The sequence below is a fragment of the Cupressus sempervirens genome, chromosome 5, assembly GCF_028749045.1.
Source record: "Cupressus sempervirens isolate cs-2001-9-10 chromosome 5, ASM2874904v1, whole genome shotgun sequence".
Lineage (NCBI taxonomy): Eukaryota > Viridiplantae > Streptophyta > Pinopsida > Cupressales > Cupressaceae > Cupressus > Cupressus sempervirens.
Genome location: NC_143122.1, coordinates 396,019,253 through 396,039,694, shown reverse-complemented (window position 1 = coordinate 396,039,694; position 20,442 = coordinate 396,019,253). Strand labels below are relative to the sequence as shown.

The 20,442-nt window shown below is 35.9% G+C and overlaps 2 protein-coding genes across 4 annotated transcripts in view; one reads left to right on the top strand and one right to left on the bottom strand.

The window, feature by feature from the left end:
* Positions 1 to 267: 267 nt before the first annotated feature.
* On the bottom strand, positions 268 to 2,943 carry LOC149556475 (protein neprosin-like). Its single transcript, XM_089829854.1, has 7 exons — positions 2,770 to 2,943; positions 2,601 to 2,672; positions 2,288 to 2,482; positions 1,323 to 1,493; positions 1,111 to 1,164; positions 871 to 1,014; positions 268 to 666 (listed from the first exon to the last, which is right to left on the bottom strand). Exons 1-7 carry the CDS (start codon positions 2,941 to 2,943, stop codon positions 268 to 270), a joined length of 1,209 nt encoding a protein of 402 aa, XP_089685980.1.
* Positions 2,944 to 18,098: 15,155 nt separating this feature from the next.
* The window catches only part of RAD51C (RAS associated with diabetes protein 51C), a 172,943-nt gene continuing 170,599 nt past the window's right edge, over positions 18,099 to 20,442 (top strand). For 2 of the 3 annotated variants that reach the window (XM_089830791.1, XM_089830793.1), the window contains exon 1: positions 18,100 to 18,317. In XM_089830791.1, coding sequence (XP_089686917.1) covers positions 18,206 to 18,317 — 112 coding nt within the window. In that variant the 5' untranslated portion in view covers positions 18,100 to 18,205. Of the gene's footprint in view, positions 18,318 to 20,442 lie in introns of all 3 variants that reach the window. The other variant, XM_089830792.1, reaches the window with a different exon arrangement.

Below are 20,442 nucleotides of genomic sequence, written 5' to 3'. Positions count from 1 at the left end.
ATTTATTGATCATTTTAAATTCCTTTTGATTTACTATTGGCTAGTTGTTCTTCAACATTTTATTTTGTAATGGCATTGGTAGTTTTTTTTTTTTGAAAATAATTTTCAAGAACCTTTAAAAGCTATTGTTTCCTAAGAAAAATATTACTTAATGGTAAGAAAGGTAATTAACGTTAAATATTCATTAGATGAAAATGTACGTATATTAATGTAAATGATAAATTTGAAGATAAATTTGAACAAATATAGACTATATATTAAAATATTTTAATTTTTACAATCAGGTAAATCACCTCCTGGACCTCCAAAGTATATGTAATCCCCCCAATCTTTTGTATGAAATCCTTTTACGTCATAACAACTTGGTTTAAATGCTGCATAATGTTTGTTTGATTTTGTTATAACCCCATTAGCAGAAAATAATTCTATATTCCTAATAAAAGTTGCTTTGCCAAAATTTTCAGAATTTCCTCGAGGGTGGTGTCCACTACCCATGTCTGTCCTTGAGAATGGTGTTCCCAATTTTTTAGCTCTCACTGATACTTCTCCTCCAAAATCAACTCGATTAGGAAAAGATGTCAATTGTTTAAAAAGCTCTGCGGGCCAATGACCCACTATCTCATCTTGCAAATAAACTGCAAAAACTTGACTTTCTCCCCTTCTTTCCTAAAACAAATACATCACAATTAGAGTCAACCATCATATAGGTATATTTACTAAATGATAAAAGTAATTTATCTATAATAATCATAAAAAAATAAAAAATAAATGACAACAATATGGAGAAAAATTTATAGTTAAAAGATGTAAAATAATTTGTAGTCATGTGGAGGTTTTAGAAAAATTTAATAAGAGATGGCATATGCTTACCATTTTAATGTTTATTAGACTATCAAATTGTCTACCATTATATACTGAAACACGATCGATAATTGATCCTGGGTAGAATCTTCCTTCTTGAACAAATCCATAACACTGTAGATTGAGGCAACCTGTACTTTTATACCTATCCAACTGATAGATATAATTTTAGAATAATTTCAAGCAATTATAATATTATAATATTATAAATTTCAATTTCAATAATGTAAAATTTATTTAAATTATTACCGTATAATAAACAAATAATGTAGGGTGTGAAGTATTAGATATACCAGGATAAACCTGCAAAATATTTTAATATTTTAATATCTACTATTTATTTTTAAATTAGATGTCAATAACTAGTAAAAATAAATTAATATTATGTAACATATTTTTAATAAAAAAAAATAGAAGTCCATAACTAAAGCTATCAATTAAGAGAAATAAATTTGTTAAACCTGCCATCCAACTTCTATTGTTTCATTGTATGAATGATCGGGTTGCTCATGAATAAGCCATGTTTGGCTGAGACTAAAAGCATCACCGACTGCCACGAATGGTTGCCACACATTAAACCTTGCTTTCACTTCATGAACTTTCTCTGTGGTTCTCATTTGAACTGTTGCCAACTACAAATTAGAGATGAAATTAGATCAGGTAAAAGAAATCTATATTTGTTTCATCTAAGTTAATATATAAAATAAAACAAAAGAGGTTTTAGTCTATTTATAAAATAGTACATATTTGTGGTGATTTAGGTTGGGCTTGAATTGGCTTGTATATTTGTGTTTGTCATAACAAATGTAAGAGTTTTACAACTCCTCAGAAACGTATTCAACTTGGAGTAGTAGTGTGATGGATGACCTACCAAAACATCTTTATGTTTGACCTCTATGAACATGACCTAGATACAATGGGGACAAGCTAATCTCCCAAAAAAACACCAAAGACAAAACAAAGTCAAACTTTTTTTTACCAAAATTCACAAAAACATAGTGAATTTTTTCAAAAAAATTTGTTGTTTTCAGATCATGAATATCAGACGCTGAAATTTTCAAAAAAATCCATGATATTTTTTATCTTTTGAAAATTGGTCAACTGTACATTTTTGTTGGAGGATAGTCGGATCCCATACAATGAGTGTAAACGTGTTTCATTTGTTCTCATAAGACATGAGTTCTTATCTCATGAGTTCTTGTGAACCACTACTCACTTGTAAACCACTACTCATGAAACTTCGATCATTGAGTTTGATGAAAAAATCCACACAAATAAATCTTAATAACAATATCATAATTTAACCTTTTATAGATAATATTTCTTAATTATCAAACTCAACTCTCACAAAAATAAAGTTAGATCATACAAAATAAACCTTTATTCAATTCCATTTATCATTCTAATTAGATGAGTAATAGCAAACCTCGTGATCAAACTCTCCGAAGAGAGCATCTGTGTGGGCACCTGCTGATCTTTTTCTTGCTCTTGAGTTTAAGAATTTTCTCACAGATCCATAATTTTCAACACTTTCACGAGATATTTCCAAGATGGGTACACTTCCTTCTGGACAATCTTTGCTTGACGAACTATTGTATGTAAAATTATTCTTTGTATCCTTCTGCAACCCAAAAACCTTGGATTCTAAGATTAATCTTATATATTCATATTCTAAGATTAATCTTATATATTCACGAATTGATCAACTAAAAAATAAGGTGAAGGATGTAAAAGCATACGCTAATATGCCCAGATTGAAGAGATATCTGATCTTCATATTTTACACAACGTATGGTCTGTCCATGTTTGTTCTACAAACAAAAAATACAGTAGAAAACAGAGGTTAGATTAAAAAAAATGGGATTTCATAACTTAATGGAAACAAATGAGTTTAAGAAGAAATTAAACCTGAAATTTATGCACTGCTGGGGGATTAACATAATTTATATACTCATCAATTGTCATGCTCTGCAACTTGGACATCTCATTGATGGTACTAGTGTGCAAATCATGAGCTGCCAATATGATGGGTGTAATAAACATTAAAGAGATAAATGCTGAGAAAGCATTGTGAGAAGCCATGGCTGACAAAGTAGAAATATGGAGGCACAAAAAAAAAATGTAGAATAGAATAGATACTTATACTACTCATATTACACAACTTTCCATGATTTGTAGGAGATCAATTCTATCTATTCCTATTGAGTTGCCATGTTATCAGCAATAAATCTAGATATATTTAGAAATAAAGATCAGAATACATTCATTGGAGTTGATTAATTTAGTTTGTTTACTTAATTTAGTCAATGTCGCCTTGTTTATGGTTTGCTGTATTGATTTGTATTTAGTTATGCTCGTAATCAGCTTATGCAAAAATGATTAATAACAGGATGTTTTAAGATATAAATGTGCCAAATTCTCTCATGGTCATGTATGCCAAGAACAAATGTCCAGATATTGCAAGGAAATTGAATAATAACATTTTAGAAACATAATGACTCTAGTGAGAATGATTAGATTCTGAACACAATGGATCACCTTGAGGAGAGTTACGTTGTAGACCTAGCAAAAACTATGTATTACTTGAACCATGTATCTATTATGACCATTATTTCTATTAGACCAAATCAGTCATATAATTCTTACCCCGATACATCATGAACTTATTGATTGGGAGCAAACAGAACCTATGGAGATGGACACATTTCCTAATGATAATTTTTATTTTTTTTCCTTTCCTTATATTTCAATGCTATTGAACCTATAAGATCTTCAACTAACAAATATCATAATGAGTGTTCTACCCAAGGAAGTGTCAATTAACAAATATCATAATGAGTGTTCTACCCAAGAAAGTGTCAATTATTTTGCTTTCAAAATCAACAAAATAAATCATAGACTTTATGGCAAAAACTATGCAATAGCAAAACTAGATCAGAAAAATTAAATATAAAGGGCTGATTTCCTAGAGGCACTAGAATATGGAAGGCTTGACACATTCCCCGACACTATCAAGAAAGATCTTCCATACTAGTTGAACCACCGAAACCTATAAAACATTGGTATTGACAAGTTTTCATGGATCATTTATCCAACAACATTAATATCAGTTCAAGAGAGATATAAATTCATTGATTTATTTAAATAAAGGCAACATCAAATTTCTTTTTATCATATGTAAATATGTTTAGACTATATCTCAACTTGATTATGGGTCATTTGAACATCACTCCAGGATTTAAGGGATGCTCGATACTAACCCATCAACCCATTTATTAGCCTATTCATCCGCTCCAGTACTTTCTTCCCTATATATGTGGTTAACTATTGATTTTTAAAACTTCCTTAAAATATTAATTGCTCATGCTAAGAGAGAATCAAGTTTCCAATTAGGCATAGAACCTTTATGGAGGGCATAAATAATTATGGTAGAATCTCCTTCAATTTTCACATTTTCAACCCCTATCTTAGGAACAAATAAGAAGTCCTTTAATTAGAGCTAATAATTATGCTTCATTATTAGACTATATCCCTATAGGTTTGGCTAAAAAAGCCACTCCATAACCTTGGTAGTCATGAATGTAGGATCCAATATCTATAATACATGGGTCTCCTCATGAAGTCCCATCAAAACCAATTTACAATAGCCTAATTTGGGTGGTTCCCAAACACATGGCTTCATTTTTTCTATCTTAACACTGCCCTAGCCATAGAAAGGAGGGATTTTTAGTCCCACTCATTTTAGTCTCACTTTCTCATCCCAAGTGGTTAGTTTAAGATCATTGTCAGTATGATAAATTTTTCTATTGGGGTAAGTGCACAAAGTTGTGGTGCCAAAAGGGGGGTATTAGTGGACACCTTTTCCCTAAAATCTACAAATTTTGAACTTCAACAAGAATTTGAAGATAGTTATGCTCAAAATTTTAAGATATGAAAAAAACAAAAGTCGTAGTCCTTTGAATCTAGTTTCTAAACTACTAATTTTTTTTCAAAATGGTTTAGTTTTAGGTCTTCAAAAAAAGGGGCCACAAAAAGTGGTACTGTTTATTCCAAAAAAAACATAACACAGTACAAAGTGTGGCCCCCCTAAAATTTTAACTTTTTTTTTGAAATTCTTTAATCACTCTGGTCAAAAGTTACTTAACACTATGTCGTTTATCCTAGATTTTTCGGGTAATTTTATAATGTGTATTTTTTTTTAAATGAATTTTTTAACTAGACACATCCCAAAAACGTGAAATATCTATATGCTCCCCCTAGAAATAATTGAAAACTAATCTAAAATCAAAACTTTTTTTTTCAAAGTGTGTAGAATGGAGTCTAGTTTCTAAAAAACTAAGTTGTTGCAAAATTTGATGAACGAGCTAAAATCTATAGCCCAATTAGTACATGGTGGTTTTTGACAGAAAAATGAACATACATTCAAAAGAAATTATAGATGAAAGGTTTGAAATTGTTCAAATTAAAAATAAATTATATGGTTAGATAGCTAACATAGAGACCTATAATGTTATGTAACCTGATCTTATCGATACCCAACCACGAGGAATCTTGAAGGGGAGCACACAAGAAAAAAAATTATTTTTGGTATGTTTGCTGAAAAACATGTCTTAGACCTGTTCATAAACTCCAAACCTTTGGGTTGGATCTCCAAGGCAAAACCAAGCCTTAGGCTTGGGTTTAAATAAGCTTTCTATAGCGCGTGCACCCTATAGCATGCACGCGCTATCTAAAACATGATTTCTTAGTGGCGCATGCGCACTATAGTGCGCACGCACTATTAAGACCTAAATTGTATAAGAGAACTAGGTGGGGGGGGGATAAGGGAATGGCTATGTGTGTGAGAGAGAGAGAGGTAGAGAGACAGTAGGGAATGGGAGAGGGGAGAGAGAAAGTGGAAAAGAGTAGGGGTGGCAAAGAGAGTATAGGATGGGAGAGAGAGTAGGGGTGGCAGAGAGAGTACAGGATGCGAGAGAGAGGAAGTGTGAGAGAGAGTAGGGGTGGAAAAGAGAGAGTGTGGGATGGGGGAAAGAGATTGAAAGTAGGAGATGGGGGAGAGAGGAAGTGTGAGAGAGAGTACAGGTTGGGAGAGAGAAATTAAGAGTAGGGGATGGGGGAGAGAGAGAGTAGACGATGGGAGATAGAGTGGGAGAGGAAGAGTGTGTGAGAGGAGGATGGGAGTGCATGTGTGTGAAAGAGATAGTATGGAATGGAAGAGGGGGAAGACAAAGTAGTTCGAGAGAGAGTAGGGGATGGAAGAGAGAGTAGGTGATGGGAGAGGGAGTGGAGAGGGAGAGAAAGGGGGGATAGAAATGTGTGTCAAAGAGAAAGAGAGAGAGAGAGAGTAGGGGATAGGAGAGAGTGTGAAAATGTAAGAGAGAGTGGAGAGAGAGAGAGAGAGAGAGAGAGAGAGAGAGTAGGGAGTGGGAGAGGGAGAGCGAGTGAGAGAAAAAGTAGGGGATGGAAGAGGAGAGAGGGGGGATGGGTGTGTGTGTGTGAAAGAGAGAGAGAGTAGGGAATGAGAGAAGGGAGAGAGAGATAGAGATAGTAGGCAATGGCAAAGGGATGGGAGAGAGAGAGAGAGAGAGAGAGAGAGAGAGAGAGAGAGAGAGAGAGAGAGAGAGAGAGAGATAGTAGGTGGTAGGAGAGGGAGTGGGAGGGAGAGAGAGGTGGAATGGAAGCATGTAAGAGAGATAGAGTAGGGTATGAGAGAGAGTAGGTAGTGGGACAGGGACTGTGAGAGAGAGAGGGGGGGAATGGGAATGTGTATTTATTTATAATAGAGATAGAGTAAGGGATGGGAGAGAGTGTGAGAGTTTGAGAGAAAGTAGGAGGTGGCAGAGAGAGCTGGTACGGGATGGGGGTGAGAGAGAGAGAGAGAGAGAGAGAGAGTAGGGGATGGGAGAGAGTGTGAGAGAGAGTAGGGGATGGAATAGAGAGAGTGAGAGTAGGGGATGGGAGAGAGAAAGTAGAGAGGGAGAGAGAGTACTTGAGAGAGAGAGAGAGATAGTAGGCGGTGCAAGAGGGAGTGGGAGAGGGAGAGAGACGGGGATGGGAGTGTGTGACAAATCTAGAGAGTAGGGAATGGGAGAGGAGAGAGAGAGAGAGGACGGATGGGAGTGTGTGTGTAAGAGAGATAGAGTAGGGGATGAGAGAGAGAGAGAGGGGGAATGGCAGTGTGTGTGTAAGAGAGACAGAGTAGGGAATGGGAGAGAGTGTGAGAGTGAGTAGGTGGTGGCAGAGAGAGCTTGTACAAGATGGGAGAGAGAGAGAGAGTAGAGAGGGAGAGAGAGAGGACTTGAGAGAGATATAGTAGGCAATAGGAGAGGGAGTGGGAGAGGGAGAGGGAGAGGGAGAGAGATAGGGGGAATGGGAATGTGTGTAAGAGAGACAAAGAAGGGGATGGGAGAGGAGAGAGAGAGTAGGGGATGGGGGAGAGAAAGTAGGCGGTAGGAGAGGGAGAGGGAGAGAGATAGGGAGGATAAGAGTGTGTGTGAGAGATCTAAAGAGTCAGGGATGGGAGAGGAGAGAGGGTGAGAGAGGTAGAGAGAGTAGGTGGTGGGAGAGGGAGAGTGAGAGAGAGTAAAGGATGGGAGAGGGGAGAGAGAGTAGGAAGAGAGAGAGGGAGGGGATGGGAGAGAGAGTAGGAAGGATAGAGAGTAGGGAGGATGGGGAGTAGGGAGGATGGGGAGTGATGTGATTTCACATAGTGCGTACGTGTTATAGGGCGTACACACTATCTCAAATCACCTAAAAATGGTAAAAAACCAACCTTAGGGCCCATTTCATCCATTTTTTGCTTTTGGTCTGTTATGCACTCTGTTATTCTGATAGAAATCACGGGTTTCAACATAGAAAACACTATTTCAACACTTTTGGAAGTTAGCAAACACCAAATTCAATCATTGGATACGTGATTTGAAGACTTTTTGAATATTACTTGTATAGAAAAGGTTAGTGTAATCCATTTTAAATATTGTTTGTCAATATATAGATACAAATTTGATTATAATTTGACATGTTATTTAATATATAGTGAATTGATTGAAAATTGTATGTTTGAATGAAATGTTATTTCAGAATGGTTAGAAATTTGACAAGTCATTTGATATATATTGTGTATTCATTCAAACTCATTTAGACTTTCAAAACCAAATGAAACCTCCCTTTGGACCCTTTACATGACTTGATTAAGTCCATTTTGGCTTATATTGCCAATGTTGGCAATTTTACAAAATATTGCACTTTTAGTGCCTTTTACATTTTTTAGAGGCTTCGATAGCCTTATTACATTATTTAATACCTTTATAGGTCTTTTCTATCCACCCCCAAACCTAGGATCGATCCTAATGTAGAGGATAGGGTCATGGACCCAAGTAACAACCCAAAATGAGCAAATTTGTAACAATGTGCCAAGTGACCCTTCTAGGTCCTAATGGGAAAATCATACAAACAGTCAACTCTAAGATGTTTTTAGGCTTTAATAGGTTTGTTCTACCCTATCTAGCATGTTCCCATCAACACCTTTCAGTTTCCATACCCTCCAAGCCAAAATGCATAATTCACCCAAATGTTGTCAATGCAAAAATTGCAAAGTTGCATTAGCAACTTTTGCAACAATTTAGCAACTTTTAGGAAATAACTATAAAACTTTCTATATTCCTATATTCCTTTGAGGTGTTACTATTTTTGAACCTTTTCTAAGTCATAGAATTGGAATAAAGTGAAAAATGTAAAAATTGCACTTTTTGTGCAAAGTTGCATTGTTGAAAGTTGTAAAAGTTGCTCAAATTTGCAACTTAATGGAAAAAAGGTCGTGGGATCGAACTATCTGCTTCGTTAGCTTTGGGTGGCTAGGTAAATCCTATCCTCAACCTCGTCCTATCTACTTCAGCGCTAGAACGTTCTCGAGTACGCTAAACTGGAATGTCCCCAAGGGTCACTAAATCCCATAGGGCTGCGATCTTTGACAGGGCATATCTCGGAGCTCGTGCGAGGTATGGATGTGATTCTAGTTCCTACAAGACCATGTTGCAGAGACCTACAATAACCTCTCTCACTTTTTGGATATCACATTTCATTTTCATTTTACAATGCCATCTCGGGTGATGCTAAAACTTGTAGTGTTGGCTAGTACAAAGTTGCCAACTGCCAAATATCTCTCACCTTTCGTGGTGGGATCGAACTGTCTACTTCGTTAGCTCCAAGTGGCTAGGTAAACCCTATCCTCAACCTCATCCTATCCACTTCAGTGCTCAAACATTCTCGGGCACACCGAACTGGAATGTCCCTAAGGGTCACTAAATGCCACAATGCTGCGATCTTTGACGGGGCATGTCTTGGAGCTCGTGTGAGGTATGGATGTGATTCTAGTTCCTACAGGACCGTGTTGCAAAGACCTACAATAACCTCTCTCGCTTTTTGGAGATCACATTTCATTTTCATTTTACAACACCATCTCGAGTGATGCTGAAACTTGCAGTGTTGGCTAGTACAAAGTTGCCAATTGCCAAATCTCTCTCACCTTTCGTTGTGGGATCGAACTGTCTACTCTGTTAGCTTCGGGTGGTTGGGTAAACCCTATCCTCAACCTCGTCCTACCCCTTCAGTGCTCGAACACTCTCAGGCACGCTGCATTGGAATGTCCCCAAGGGTCACTAAATCCCATAGGGTTGCAATCTTTGACGGGGCATATCTCGAAGCTCGTGCAACATATGGATGCGATTCTAGTTCCTACAAGACCGTGTTGTAGAGACCTACAATAACCTCTCTCGCTTTTTGGATATCACATTCCATTTTCATTTTACAACGCCATCTCGAGTGATGGTGAAACTTGCAGTGTTGGCTAGTACAAAGTTGCCAACTGCCAAATCTCTCTCACCTTTCATCGTGGGGTCGAACTGTCTGCTCCAGGTGGCCAGGTAAACCCTATCCTCAACCTCGTCCTATCTGCTTCAGCGCTCGAACGTTCTCGGGTACGCTGAACTGGAATGTCCCCAAGGGTCACTAAATGCCATAGGGCTGCAATTTTTGATGGGGCATATCTCGGAGCTTGTGCGAGGTATGGATGCGATTCTAGTTCTTACAGGACCATGTTACAAAGACCTACAATAACCTCTCTCACTTTTTGGAAATCACATTCCGTTTTCATTTTACAACACCATCTCGAGTGATGCTGAAACTTGCAGTGTTGGCTAGTACAAAATTGCCAATTGCGAAATCTCTCTCACCTTTCATCGTGGGATCGAATTGTCTGCTCCTTTAGCTCCGAGTGGCCGGGTAAACCCTATCCTCAACCTCTTCCTATCCCCTTCAGTGCTCGAACGTTCTCGGGCATGCCGAACCAAAATGTCCCCAACGGTCACTAAATCCCATAGGGTTGCGATCTTTGACGAGGCATATCTCGGAGCTCGTGCAAGGTATGGATGCGATTGAATTCCTACAAGACTGTGTTGCAAAGACCTACAATAACCTCTCTCACTTTTTGGAGATTACATTCCATTTTCATTTTACAACGCCATCTCGGGTGATGCTGAAACTTGCAGTGTTGGCTAGTACAAAGTTGCCAACTGCCAAATCTCTCTCACCTTTCATCATGGGATCGAACTGTCTACTCTGTTAGCTTCGGGTGGCCGAGTAAACCCTATCCTCAACCTCGTCCTATCCCCTTCAGTGCTTGAATGTTCTTGGGCACGCTGAACCGGAATGTCCCCAAAGGTCACTAAATCCCATAGGGCTGCAATCTTTGATAGGGCATATCTTGGAGCTCGTGCGAGGTATGGATGTGATTCCAATTCCTACAGGACCGTGTTGTAGAGACCTACAATAACCTCTCTCACTTTTTGGAGATCACATTCTGTTTTCATTTTAAAATGCCATCTCGGGTGATATTGAAACTTGCAGTGTTGGCTAGTACAAAGTTGCCAACTGCCAAATCTCTCTCACCTTTCGTCGTGGGATCGAATTGTCTACTTCGTTAGCTCCAGGTGGCCGGGTAAACCCTATCCCCAACCTCCTCCTATTCTTATGTGACAATGGATAATCAATATTGACTAACTTTAAAGATGTTAAGAAAAGGGGAAATTTAGTTAACAAAATTGGAAATTTAGTTAACAAAATTGGAAATTTAGTTTAAAACATTGATAAATTGTTAATGAAGATAAAATATTGAATGGACTTATATCAAAGGTAGTGATGTAAAAATAGAAGATATGAGTCAAAGGGGGATAAATGAACTATTGGTGAATGCTGCTCAGGGAGAGAAGTGTTATAGTTAAGATATGAGTCAAGCAAAGACATGAAGTAGAGAAGTGTTGCAAGGAGGAGATGAATGGTTTATTAGTTCTATGAGTATTTTCATAAGGGGGAATATATAATAGAAAAAAGTGGAAACATTATTGTGTTTCATCATAATTTGAAGATGATAAATATTGGTGAATAGAGGAGGTCTGAGGCCATGCACCAATTCATGCACCAATTATCTAGTAATTACTTTGAAAACCAAACCTAGTGTGACTTTATTAGGTCTATGTACTTTACATGGGTTAGGTGCTACAGGAATGGAATTGAGAATCTAGGCTTTGGAGTCTTAAATAAATTTTAGAAGGGTGTCTGAATCTACCCATAGAATAGTTAGATTTCAACCTAAGAGGAATTTAAGTCCAGAAAATCAAATTAAGAGACCTACAAGGAATTCTATGATAGTCAACATTTTGTATTGTATGACAATTGGAGGGATAAACCAAGAGTTGATTCTCAATCAGTTCAACATAAGGAAGGTATCCCAATAGAAACTTGGGGTTAGTGAAGCCATTGGTGAAGAGTTACAGTTATTGGCTTGGAGTAGGGCTAGTGTCCCTAAAAAAAAAAGGCGCAAGATCTTGATTGGAGGAATACTCACCTTGGAGGAGTTCACAAATGACCCTATCACTTTAGATAGGCCACAAAAATGATATCCTAAAGGAGTAAGATATTAGGAAGGCCACAAGTTTAGTTTGGTAGATTAGGAAGAAGAAAGTGCTTAAACCTCACTTCTTGCTCAACATCTCTGCATTAGTGAGGGGGAGATGAAGAGGATAGATGGCTACATAGATATGGAAAAAATAGAAATATGAAGAGGGTGGGGGGGGGGGGGGGGATAAGAGAGAGTGAGATACAAGGATAACATGAGCCAAAACTACCAAATTGCAGTGCTTGAATCCTTCATTAGAAAATCGACACCCAAATTTGAATACGAGTCTACAAAACAACATGTTCCTTCCACTTGTCATACTCTTTTATTTCCTTTTAAAGATGCTCTATGATTTTCCATAACATGCATTGTAAATTTGTTAACAAGTATAGCTCCCTCTTACAAGTATCTTATGTGTCGTCTTAGATTCGTCCCCCTCTCATGTGAGATATCTCTCTTTCTTATACATCACAACTATTTATTAAACTTTTATTTTTACCTTAATCTAGTTACTATAGAATAATAACAACACATTCCAATCAACTAGTTATTATGTTACATTTATGATTTTTAAAATGACTTTTTTTGCAAATAATCCATCTTTTCTCTACTATCTCTAACATTTTTCAATTGATTATAAAGAATGGTGGTTATGTATTGAAGCTCAACAAGATAATTGTGTTTTTTCTTCTTGTCTATGTTCATTTTGTAACAATGATTTTTTCTTCTACACAAACTTTGTGACCACTTGTGATCAAATTTTTTTCTTATTTTTAACATAAATGTTTAGAGAACTTTTGATCTAATTTTGTTGGGTAGAGTAATTTCAAAATACTAATTTCTTTAATGGAGTTCCTAATAAATCTCAAGGTTCTCATTTAGGTGACCAATTGCCAGGAGGTCCACGAATATTGCCTGATAAAGTCTATTGCCAATCAATATTGTATCAAAAATTCAAACTAATTAGGTATTGAATTAAACTTGATAAACAAATGATAGAGAAGGAAAACTTTAAACATGAACAAGATCATAAATCATATGACGATGACATATTGCAAATGATTAACTTATGCTTAAACAATGATAAAGTTTATTGTTAATCAATATTCTATCAAAGTTTTGAATAGATTAGGTATTGAATTTAATTTCATACATGCATATATCTAATTTAATGTCATACATGAACATATCTAATTTAATGTCATACATGAACAAACATATCATATCATATCATATGTCGTATATGAACAAACATATCATATATTAACCAATAATGTCATAAGTCGAATAATGTCATACATCAAATATAGAATGTCATATACATCAAATGTGTATCGAATATGTCCACTGATGCCTATATATATACATCTCTAGATCAACTACATATTTTCCTTCCCACGAGGGGAAGGAAACAAGTCTCTTGATGTCCTCTGTTGTCGTGTGGAGGGAGACAGTAGAGATGATGGGGCCCTCTTGACACGCTCACTCGACCTCTTGTTGAGGCTCTTCTCCAGCTCCAACTGATACAAAGAAAGTAGATATGAATCAATATGTATTATACATTGAAATCAAATATATGTATACACAAAATCAATTATTTTCTTGCCGCCAACAAATAGTCACTCTGTAAGTTCACCTCAAATGCTCGTGGACGATCAGACATGATGAGACCCTACAAAAATTCAATAAATATAATCACTTATAAATAACATTATAAATTTTGAGATTAACTATTATAAACAACAACTAAAATGAAGAAAATTCTTTCATACCTCCGTCAGTGGCTGTGAGCTAGCCACAACTGCAACCACTCCACTATCAATAGACTGTCGCAGATGAGGAGGTGTGTCCGACATCATGAGCTACATGTCATACAATACACGTTACATCTAATATGAAACATAAAATAAATATAATCAAATGAATTAAATTAACATGAAACAACTGTACCTGTGTGAAGCTCGAACGATGTCTATGCTCCGAGTCTGTGGTAAAGGTTGAGGGTCCTGCGGAGAACTGATGCACATGCATAATTTTTTTTGTCAATCCTTAATATGATTATGCAATAAATATATGTATTAATTAAAATGATTAAATCGATACATACCTCAGGACTCGTGGAAGGGACAAAAAATGGGCCTAAAGGATTACTGCTAGGCCCAACAACACTCTGACCCTGAATTTTGAACAATTTCAATAGATGCTAATTAATTAATCATTCACTATACATATGAAATGTGATCAAATTAGTAAATTATAATTGTAATTTACCTGTGTGTCAATGCCAAATGTGTCGTTTAGGAACTGATCGGTGACAAGCCCGTCATCCACACCATCTCTAGCATGAGTGCCAAATGTGCATAGGGATCTGCATGAAGTGCACATGTGACCACAACGCATAGAAGGCTCCCCCTCAACTAATGGGCTCATGGAATGGATGAGGGTCTGTGTAAAAGCATTAATGGTCCCTAGAGTGTTGGCCTCTACATTTTCCTTCACAACTGAAGAAATAGTCACATGCTCGTGCTGTGGCTTGACCATAGGTGCCCTAACTACATTAGGGTCACAACGTGCTCTCGGCCTGTCAAATGATGACCCCCCACCTCTACCTTGGGAGTCTAATATATCGAAATAATTGGGGATCTCCCCAAGGAAAAACTCATAATATAATTTCTTCAAAAAATACATGGGGACCTCGTGATTGTTGCAAGGAGGGGCATCAAAAACCATCCACCATCTATCCCAAAAATTGTTTCTAATAGCATCATGTATGCACCAATGGATGGGGAATCGTTTAGTACCCTCTCTAATAGTATTTTTCTCACTGGGTTTTCTAAATAATGCACATATAATACCTTTTGGTATTTCTTTTTTTTTAACATCTTCATATGACAATTTATTTGCATAAAATATTTTTTGTTCATCCCTCTTAACCCGCCAAATATCTAACTGACCACTAACTAAGGCTATCTAGGTGTTAATGGATTCGAGGGATGATGCCAATTGAGCCCTCATTGGATTGGTTTGTCCGGATTCTTTCAACCGAGCAATGAGTCTTTCTAATTCAGTTTTGCCTCTCTTTATTTCATTTATTATATTTTCTTGTGTGCCTGGCGGAGGTCTTGCAATTGGTTCAGGTTATGGAATTTGTTGTTCTTCTGGAGGAGGTTTTGGTTTTGAGGGTTTTGAGGCTCTTGTGGATTTTTTGGTTCATTATGAACATTTCTTGATAAAAAATCAATTGAAATCCAAATAAATAAACAAATCTAAATGAAATTTGTAAAAACCCTAAAAAACAATATAAAAAACCTACAAAACAATATGAAAAACATATTAAACAACGCAAAGTTAATTTTATATCACTTATGGCGTCGTCGTGGGTGTGCTTGTTGTCTTCAATTTCGTTGGTGAGGAGGCATATTGGCAAATGATGGTGAAAACTTGGGTTTTTGACTTGCGTACGCGCTGTTCTCTGTGGGAATAGCAAAAAATGATGATAAAAATGATGGGTTGTGGGTCTGCAGCCCATCATATATACTTTTTTGATTACGCAAATAACGCGTACGCGCTATTGAAATTAGGGAAAAAAAAAAACCTCGTCACCTTTTTGGCACCACAACTTGATGCATATGCCCATTAAGATTCTCAATTATCACAGCCTCTATTTTAATAGTTAATTAACCACTAGTATACTTGTTTCCTTTAAAAAATCTACTATTTCTTTCTTTCCAGAGTTCCCATATCAATATTGAAGGAGCAGTAATCCACAAGCCTTTAAAGACACAATTTGTTTTTAGTAGAGGCCAACCCAAAAACATACTTTGGATAGATGGAGGAAAGACTATTTTTAAACCTAACATTTCTAGCAACCAAGTCCAACATTGAAAGGAATATTCACAACTAAGCAATATATGTGATCAACAAATTCTTCTACTTTTTCACATAAAGGGAAAATGCTAGGCTCTTCAAAGCCCATTTTCTTAATTTGTCAAATGTCAGGAATTTATTTTGAAGACCAAGCCAAGAAAACTAGACAACTTTAGGGATATACAATTTATCGTAATGAATTGTTAGTGGGAGGTCCATTCTAGGTCTTACCTTTTTTATTGTAGAGGTAGGTATATCCATGTTTTGTGTTGTAATTACCAAATTTGGAGCCATCCTAGACTAGGATATCTAGCCCCAAGTTAAAAGAGATGCTATTTTACTAATAATCTCTTCAAGGTAATCCCCAATCCTTTGAAAGATTTCCATTTCTAACCCTAGGAGAGGCTTTCATTAAGTATTTCAATATAATCCTTAACATCAACACCCCATAAGGACTTGAGGAGAGGAAAAGCGTATAAAAGAAAGTTTGCTCACAAATAGGTTTAAATCCTTCCCAAGAATTAGAGAAAAACCTTGCTTGATGCCCATAATCTATGTTCCAAGTTAATTTTTACAAATAGTGAATTTATATTCTAACATGAAATTCCATATTCTAGATCCCTTTGGAGGATTTTTTACACGTAGGACATAAGCTTGACCTATAGTTTTCAAGTATTTGTAATCAAGGATCCTTACCCATTTTTAATGTGGGTATCTAAACATTTTCCAAATTAATTACCTTATCCCCCAAGGATTACCTTGATCTTGCATGTTTCTAATCCCAAAACCACCTTCCTCTTTGAGTCTAGAGACATTATCTCATGCCATCAAAGACTACTTCTTCTTACTTGATGATATAGGATAACATGCCTCCTTGTGACAAACTGTTAGCCCTTAAAATATTTCTTAACGTTGCCAAGCCTTGCGTATCTAGGAACAGTAGAGTGAATTATCACATATTAGACAAATTTGTTGAGTATAACACCTTTGATTTCCATTTCAAGTTTGAAGCTAAAGTACAACCATCATTGTGATTTCATCTCATACATGTGAATTTGTTCTCTACCAACACAAAGATCACATAGGCTTCAACATACTTAACTAATACATATAAAATAATTCTAAATAACATATTAGATTGATCACATAATTTTCTTCATGATTTAGATACATCTACTCATTGTGTATGTGGAGAGAGAGAGAGAGAGAGAGAGAGAGAGAGAGAGAGAGAGAGAGAGAGAGAGAGAGAGAGAGAGAGAGAGAGAGAGAGAGAGAGAGAGAGAGTTTTCAATTATTGTTAATTAAATACATTTATTTCCTTAAACTGAATTCACACTATAAGAAGATTTATTTATTAATGTCGATAGGCATTTTACAATGGCAAAACGAGTGGAGTGGGATGGCGTGAGTGTGTTAATATTAAAATTTACTTTTTAGGTTAAATTTGACAACCATCTATATTATGATATTGCTAAAAAATGCCGATAGATATCCACTACAAAATAATTATAATTTAATTTACTACATCTAAAATTATTTTTAAAATGGATGATTTATATCGACAAATATTATAATTTAAACGAATATTTTATGTTATATTTATTAAATTATTTGTAAAAGTATATTCTAATTATAATAAGATTTAAACTTTTGACATGTAGATGGTTGTCAAATTTAACCTAGAAGAATAAAAGTTAACATTAACACGCTCACACAATCTCACTCCTCCATTCTCCCATTGTAGAATGCTTATCGAAATTAATTAAAATTTACTTTTTAGGTTAAATTTGACATCCATCTATATTATGATATTGTTATCAAGATTTAACTTTGTAGTTTTTTTGAGTCAATCTCATTGACCCATGTATCACGGCTATCATGAGTAGTGATTCACACATGAATTTATCTTTCATGAGAATAAATGAAACACTTAACATTCATTGGATCTAGGTGATTCTCACAGTACTACTCCACCTCGAACACACATAACTACGAACTTCCCTGTACTCATCAAAATCTTAATACTAATTATAAGCAAAGTGTATTTAAAAAATAAAAATAAACACTACATAAAATATTTGCTAAAATTATAAACTTTGTAGATAAAAATAATCATTTTCACTAAAAATAAATAAATAAGAATGTAAGAATTTTTTTTTTTTAGATCTAATAAATTAAATTTTAACTAATAGATATCTATTGACATTTCTTTAAATATATTTATTCAAGACATCTATACTAATTTATTTTCTTTACATATATCTATAATTTAATTTTTCTTTTATTTTCCTAAATATCCCCTCATATCACAAGGATTTTTTTATATATTAATAAATTAAATATTTATAACCATTTTTTTATATATTAATAAATTAAATATTTATAACGAAGCACATAGTATAGTTGGAAAAACCAATTTCAAATGTCCATGTTCCTTTCAAGCAGTTTGAGATTTGTGGTGATTTATTTGGCGGCAGAATATGTGCATTTGCCTCGTCAGTTCTTTGCGAGTTCGTTGTTTCTGAAATGGACATTATATGCCTTCCTTTGGCGCCTTCTCAGAGGGCAAAACTCGCTTCAGCAGGCTACACTACGCTTGATTCCATTCACAGCCTTTCTCCGTATGACCTCGCCTCAGGTTATCTCATTTGCCCTCTTTTAAGCTGCAATTATTTGGTGACCTTTTAAAATCATGCAGTCAATTTCTAAAAGAATCTTCAAATTCTGTTTAATTTCCAGTAACTTTGCTATTCTTTTATTCGTCGCAATTGTAATATTGCTCTCGAATTCGTAAAATGTCCTTGATTTTAGCAACATATTATATCTTCTAATCTTTGATAAGAGGTATGCGTTGTAATGGTTTGAAATATAAGTTAATATAAGCTACTCCGGAATGTGCTTCGTAATTGTTATTGTTACATTATAGTGTGTAAGCGGAAGTATGCACCATGTATACACTGCATAGTGGTAATATACAGGGATAAAATGGACCCAGCTGCAACGGGGAAGGAAAAAGGAGATAAGTCCTCATTGTTGTTGCTGTTGATTACTGTACTGTGAGCACCACAAGAAGTTGCAACTAACTTCGACACCAAGTTCATTAAGGCTTAGGAGAGGATACCTGTTTTTGCACGACTTCCAGATAAAATGGCATCTGTATTCTATCTCAAATTTTTCAATTCCCACATGTCAGTGACGATCCAATCAGTAGGAGGTAGGCTTTTCTAATGAAATGAGCTGGTGGTCATAGCAGAGAATAATCTAAATATGTAGGAAGGCTCTCTCCGAGATTACCCATGCCTATGTTCCCTGCATTCTCACTCCCAGTACAAGTTTATGCTTCAAGTACAAGACTTACTTTTCTAAGTTCTCTACAAGTACCTCCATCCATGTATGTCTACTCTCCTAGGCATGCATCTATATCTCATGCTACTCTAGAGTTCGGATGATATAAACAGCAGTTTGAGGAGTTTTTCGATTGAATCATCAATTTCAGAAGGTAGCAAGTTGCATATCCTAGGCATCCATGTCTCAAGCTACTTTGGAGGTAGGTAACATGAAGAGCATCTATATCTCATGCTACTCTAGAGTTCGGATGATATAAACAGCAGTTTGAGGAGTTTTTCAATTGAAATCATCAATTTCAGAAGGCAGCAAGTTGGATATCCTAGGCCTGCATAATAGAACAATGAATGCCCAAGGCCCCAGTCCAATCAAATTGATGTCAACCTCATTGCCAAAATCAAAGCCAAGCATAGAATCAATCTCACATGCAGTTACAGTATTAGATTGTCCTGGTAGATACACCATTGCAATAGATTCTGCATGATCCAGTAAACGAGATCTCATACTAGGATAGAACAGTTTTGAAAAGGACACTGATATGTGGCATTTTCCTTGCAATGCTGCTCATGCTATGAGAGTTTACTTTAGGGTAAACTTAGAGCAAAGAATTGATGCACAAAGACAAATTGACAAATTGTAGCTATGGAAGGAATTCTACTATTGGAAACCCCAAAAATAGTTTGTAAGAGTGCAAAATGTGGTCCTCATAACTCTAAGTGCAAGAAATGTCCTTGCAACAAGAGGAAGAGACTGCCTTGGAACATGCGTTGTGTCCATGCAACAAAAGGAAGAGACTGCCTAGGAACATGCATTGGTCTCATTGACGGAGAAGAAAAAGTAGTCATTTTGAATGTTCCTTCTACCCCTAGAGCTTATTTGATATATTTTGATTAATCTACCCAATCTAAACGTAGGATGATGAAGAATCAAAACCAAGGACTGTTTCTATTATCCAAATCATTCAACTACTCCGAAATTCAACATTCCCATAATACAAAGGTGGGCTACTAAACATTCAGATGAGTAGTCTTAAGTGACCAAGGAATTAGGTCCACTAACAACAACTAATGTTGGGATTGAAAGACCAAGATATTAGGTGAACTGGGGTTACTTAGGGTTACGTGGTAAGAACTTGGCCTTTCACACAATCAATGTATTGGAACAGCTGAAGTAAACAACTATAAATGTCTACTTACATGATAATTTGTCCATTTCTTAGAAAATAAGTTTGCTATGGGAAGCTTTGAAGACACAAGAATCCTATTAAGTTGACAGTGTCATTCATTAACACTAGAAGAAATGCAACAGATTGATCTAAAACCACTCCAACTGATTAGCATGCTGCCCTCCACAATGTTCGCATAGAGATAAATAAACCAAAGTTAATGCCTTTCTATACAACTTCAATAATTTGGAAA